At 33.4% G+C, this 6,194-nt stretch overlaps 1 protein-coding gene across 1 annotated transcript; it reads right to left on the reverse strand.

Annotated features, from left to right (window-relative positions):
• Window positions 1-2,796: 2,796 nt before the first annotated feature.
• LOC142451483 (olfactory receptor 2AP1-like) lies at window positions 2,797-3,762 on the reverse strand. Its single transcript, XM_075553276.1, has one exon. The coding sequence runs from the start codon at window positions 3,760-3,762 to the stop codon at window positions 2,797-2,799; it is 966 nt and encodes a 321-aa protein (XP_075409391.1).
• Window positions 3,763-6,194: the final 2,432 nt, after the last annotated feature.

Raw genomic sequence — 6,194 nt, forward strand, 5'->3', positions numbered from 1 at the left:
GTAATCCCAGATCCGCCAATTAAGTGCCTAAAGGCACCTGTACTCCATAACCTGCCTCCTGTTTAAAAGCACTAAATTTTACATGATCTGTGGCAGGAGATTTGGTGGTATAGTAGTTATGTACTGGGCTGCTAATAACAAGGTCACTGGTTTAAAACCACCATCCAACTGTAGAACAAGCATTTTCTACTCCCTTATAGTCTTGGAAATCCACAAGAGCAGCAGTTCTATCCTGTCCTTCTTGGGTCACCCTGAGTTGGAATAGACTCAATGGCATTGGCTTTTGTTGCTGTTCCTTGCTCTGTGGGCTGGGAAGCCCACTGCTCTGTTCCTCCTCTAGCTTCTGGTTCTGTTGCTACTGATCCCCTGCTACTCCTCTTATGTCAAAGCTGTCTCCTGGATCAAGGGGAGTGAATGTGTAAAACTCTTGGGGTACAATGAACACACTCCATTCCTACATCTTCTCTTTTCCTGGTAATTGGATTCCCCCTTCCCACTTCTGAGATGGATCGTTTCATACCCAGAAGAATGGCAATCAGAATCAACCTTGTTAACAGTCACTCACAGCTGAATCAAATAATCCAAACTGTATCTTCCCCCATTTTCTTAACTGGACCCATGAGGTTAAAGGTTATGTCATGGCAGTAACAAAGACTTTGGCTCAAAGATCCACAGTAAATAATTCACTGCATTGAAGGAATAAGTCACTCTACATGTTTGCATTCATGACCAAGGAATAAACTGCACTACATGGAAAGTAATGAATCTATAATCTAGACATGACTACATAATGTATGCCTATTGCTGGAGTTTATGGGGAAACTTTGGGGGGCTTGATTGCATCCATTCACAGGATTTGAATTTGTAACTATTGGCTCAATATGAACAACTTATTTAAGACAACAATAATGCTGAGAAATGTACTAATTATCAATCTAGGTAAAAGACAGGCACTTGAAAATTTGAATGTACAGGCAATTAATTACGCTCATTTAAAAAACTTGATAATCCATGTTAAAGAAAACAAACAAGCAAATCCCAAATGCTTAATCAGTTACCCATATTTACATAAAAATAAGCTTCAGAGAAGCCTACTTCAAAAAAGTTATTCCTAACAGGACATACATGCATAAGCACAAAATATAAAATATGATTCCTACAAAGATACTTTGACAAGAATCCCCGGGACCAAAGCCATTAAAATATGGAAAAATAAAAAAATCATTGTGAGAGTATAATATCTAAGGACCAAAGTGGAACAGCTTTGGAAACGTTGAACAGAGATCCCTATGCCCTCTCCCGGTCCATCTGCTCTTTCTGCCAGTGAATACTTTGCAGCTTGACACCTTCTTGATTTAAAGCAATAGTTTAGGTAGTACAATAGTAAACCCTTTCATGTCCAATGGAGCAGAGGGGCCGAGCATGAATCAAAATCATGGCACCAAGCAGAGATGCAAGGAGATAGTCAGGGTTAAGAGGTCTTGAGAAAACTCTGGAATCACAAAGAAATATTCATATAACCCTGAGAATATTCTAAAAGTAAAGTATGCAAGTAATTCAAACTTCTGAATAACAAGATAGTATACTTCATATTGGTTGGTGATTTTTAAAGATCAAAAATGAGTATTTAACATTTTTATATTTGTTTTTCCTGGAAAAAGTGGAAGTTGAAAAGCAAGATGAATTTAACATTTAATTTCACATGTTACTGTTTTGTAGCATTTGAGAGTTCAGATAGCTAGATCATTCTTTTTCTGAAATATTCTAAAATCATCAGTTTTCTTCTAGATAAAAATAGTTGCTTCAGTAAACTACCTGCAATTGTCTATTAAATGTGGAACTCCTGGTTCAAACATGTTCTAGTAGAGAGACCTTGTTCTTAAGCCTTATACAGGACAAAGACAAAGCAAAGACAGTCATCCTGGATGAGGGAAACTATAGCATGTACATAATACAGAGACCAACAGAATTCACAGACTCGTAGGCATGATTTTCATTATAAAGAATGAAAACAGAAGAATGCATCATAAGGTCAAGATTAGTGGTAGGTCTATTCTTCATTGTCGCAGGCGAATTTACAGACGTGGGGAAAGAACCACAATTGGGAGTCTTACATAATTGTATTTTAAGAAAAGTTAAAAGTTTGGCTCTAGGACTTTGATTACATGGTCCTATGGTCAGAGTCTGACTCATAATTGTGAGACCACTAGTCACGATCACAAGAATCTAAATTTTAAGTTAAATTGGATAACATGAGATTGATTGACTACTTTGACAAATAAACACCAAGGCAAGTTCCCTGCTTCTTGTGTGAGTGCTTTCTGCATAATTTTAACCACTTTCAATCAAGGATGGCAAGATACCCCCACCCCTTAATTTGCTCTAGTCTTGTCTAAACATAGTAACATTGCTGGCTCAGTGGTCCTCATAATGTAAATTTTCTCAGGATACAAGTTTAATTATTCAGTCACAAATATAGAGACTGATGACCAAAATTACAAAGGATAGAATAAAAACTAAGTCTATAGACCAAACTACTATAAGTCAAATTCCAAATTCTGCATCTTCCATCTCCACAGAAAAGCTAAGTATAAAATAAAGTGATAGAGTATGTATACACACACACACACAGGAAACATAAATATATAAGCACAGTAAAGGTGATGATAAAATCAGTTTAATAAAATAAGTAGTTTGATTATTCAATTAAAATATTAATGAGATAATGCAGAGCATACATTGTTAGATTACTAGAAAAAATAACTATAGCTTTGCAAGCATCATTTTATGGTTTGTTTATTTATGGAATTCAAATATTTTTACTTTCTTGAAGAAAAAAACATGTGTTTTGCTGACCATGTCTTTGAAGGCAATTTTGACTTGCTGGTTCCTCAGAGTGTAGATGAACGGGTTCAAGAGAGGGGCGACTGAGGTATTGAGCACAGCTACTCCCTTATTAAATGTGGCCGCATCCTCAGCAGAAGGGTTCATGTACATAAAGAGACAGCTTCCATAAGAGAGTGAGAGCACAATCATGTGAGAGGAGCAAGTAGAAAAGGCCTTTTTCCTTTGTTGAGCAGAAGGGATTCTTAAAATTGTCCTGACGATGGATGTGTAGGAAAGAATCACTAACACCAATGTGACTGTGAGTGTCATTCCGACCAGGATAAATTCAATCATATCTATGATGCTTGTGTCTGAACAGGACAAATGCAACAATACAGTGTAATCACAGCAATAATGGTTGATGATGGATGCACAGAAAGGCAGCTGGACAGCCATTGCATGTGGTACAATGACTACCAAAAGTCCAGAGAACCAGGAGCACAGGACAAGTTGAATGCAGAGTCTCCTGCTCATCATGGTTGTGTAATGCAAGGGTTTACAAATGGCAACGTAGCGGTCGTAGGACATGGCAGCTAAAAGGTAAAATTCAGTCGCCCCCAGAAGGATGGCAAAAAAATACTGAGTGAAGCAACCGGCAAAGGAAATCGTCTTGTCTCCAGTTCCAATGTTGACTAGCATTTTGGGAACAAACACGGTGGTAAAGGAAATTTCCAAGAAGGAAAAATTCCGGAGGAAAAAGTACATAGGGCTCTGGAGGCGATAATCCATCAGGGTCAGAATGATAATAATCGAATTTCCCATAATACTTAAGACGTAAGTTAGTAGTAGAAAAAGGAAAACCACAACTTGAAGGTCGGCATCATCTGTTAATCCAAGAAGAATGAACTCTATCACAGGTGTTTGGTTTCTCATCATTAACTTCAGGTGAATTAAACTAAAGGATAATGATTTAAAAGAAAAACCATTGGACTAGGCACTAGAATTAAATATATATATATAAATATAAAAGGAAATTCAGATACAAGTTGAAAGGAAGATTTCTTAGCCAAGAATCTCTTTTAAAATCTTATATCTGAATAACAAAAAAATCACATAAAAACATTTTAAAAATATACTTCCTATTTAACAAAGATTCTGCTTTTTAGAGAAATTTTCAATTACGTTGTCCAAATTGAATCATGTTCTATTTCTTGTTTGTTTAGATTTTTTTCTTCACATAGTTTTTCTATCCTAATTTTCCTTCGGAAGCTATTGATGGTTGTAACATGTACATAGATAAAAATTAAAGTAGATTTCAAGAGAATCAAAATTTTTCAGGTTTTAAAAAATATGACCCTTTAATTCTTTATTAGCTAACAAAGAAAATATATTCCCAAATATGAACTATTGAAAATGAACTATTAAATTATTTTTAATATTTTTTTAAATTAACTTATATTCATCAAAATATGCAATGAAACAATCTCTTTTGTTGTGTTTTCTTCCTGTAAAACTATCTATCCAGTGACATATATTATTTCCTTTAAAAGTCAGATAAAATTTAGTTCTCTTTAAAAGTAATATTCTCTAACAATTCTAATGAATAACTATTGATCCTCCTTGTTTACAAATTAGCATAAACAAATTACTAGGTTCAGTAAGTTTTTCTTTGGTAATTTCAAGTATACAAGCCTTAGATGTGCAAATTTTAAAATAATAAACTGCCTGCAAGAGTATTTCATTACTTTGTTTTTAATAGAACAGAGCATATTGTGCAGATTTCACCAAAATTTTATGAAAATTTTATTTTTCTTCTTTATAGTGTCTGAGCCTTATCTTATTAAATGCTAAAGAGTTTCATTCAAATCAGAAGCTCCAAGTTTGTGCTTACAGCTCTTTAGGATTTTCTTTTTAAAGTATCCATCATCATATATAAAGAAAAATTACTATTTATCCCACTATTAGCATGAAAGACTCTTTGAATTGAAATAATTAAATATCTCACTTCATAAATTGATGAATGCTAAGATTACAATGTGAAGTTATAAATAATTACATATCTTATCATACCATTATAATATAAATTTATGAAAGATTTCATATGGACAAAATGAAGTCTTTTGTTAAGTTAGACAGACTGCTTAGTAAAACTACTTGTGACATAACATGGGTCAATTTACACTTTTTACCAGAATTGTCTCATTCATTATAAACTTCAAAACCTAATTGCAAGAATCAAATATATGGATGCATTTAAAATTTATGATATGGTTAAACAATATTGTTATTGCTAACAAATGAATTCTACTTTATCAATGAATAATTTAGTTTATTGAATTAATCATGTAAATATATGTGTTACTTCAAACTATAACTCCCAATTCCTTAATATATATAGGTATCATGCACATTTTGAATATTTACTTTATGCTGCTTCGTTGTTATGAAAGTAACTGTTTCCTTAACCAAAAGGAATCTGAAGAAGATTTTGTGCTTTTAAGAAGTACAATGAGAAATTAGCATTCAGCATTTGTTTTGCAACCAGTCAGTTAGAGAAGCTTTACCTGGCTCCTTCCCAGGGACCTACACTCAGGACCCAGCATCAATCCCCAGCTTGTGATCACTAGAGGGTATCACTGTTTGGCTTGTGGATGACTTAGGATGATTTGGTAGGTCATTTTTCAGGGGTCTGAAAAAATTAAAGTATGTTTCCCTTATAAATTTAATGACGCTTGCTTCTTCAATGTATGCATTTTTGACCTACAAAGGATTTCATAGGGATGTTCATGTTTCATGAGTGTTGGGAGAAAATTATTTTTGAAATTGTATAATGAATGTAAATGAGTGTGGAAATGAAAAGAAAATGGGCAAAACCAATAATTTTGCAAAAAGGCTTTATATTAACAGAAATATCAGGAAACTACATTACTCCTATGATAAGACCATGCAATAAATTGCAAATTCACTCAAAATTACATATGAGTAGGAACGAATTGATCAATCAATCATGATTTTTGTTTCTACATGATAATAGCTAGGTTTTGGCAGATAATTTAATGAAATAGATTTTTATCTTCCAATGTGAGCTCTTAGGTATTAATTAAGACAGAACTGAAGCCCATAAAATTTTAAATTAGCCACAGGTATAATTCTTATATAAGAAGAAATAATCATGCATCATTTTTGGTACAATAGAGATAATAATTCTTTATAATAAAGATAAACATTCTCTAAAAAATAAAAGGCTGAATATATTAAAAGAACACTGGACTTTAAAATACTAAATTCTGCATTTATTGGAACAAATAATAAAAACCTTCTTGAGATTTATTTAGCAAATACGTGTTGTCTACAAAAGCTTTACAATT

The sequence above is a fragment of the Tenrec ecaudatus genome, chromosome 6 (assembly GCF_050624435.1).
Source record: "Tenrec ecaudatus isolate mTenEca1 chromosome 6, mTenEca1.hap1, whole genome shotgun sequence".
NCBI classification, from domain to species: Eukaryota; Metazoa; Chordata; class Mammalia; order Afrosoricida; family Tenrecidae; genus Tenrec; species Tenrec ecaudatus.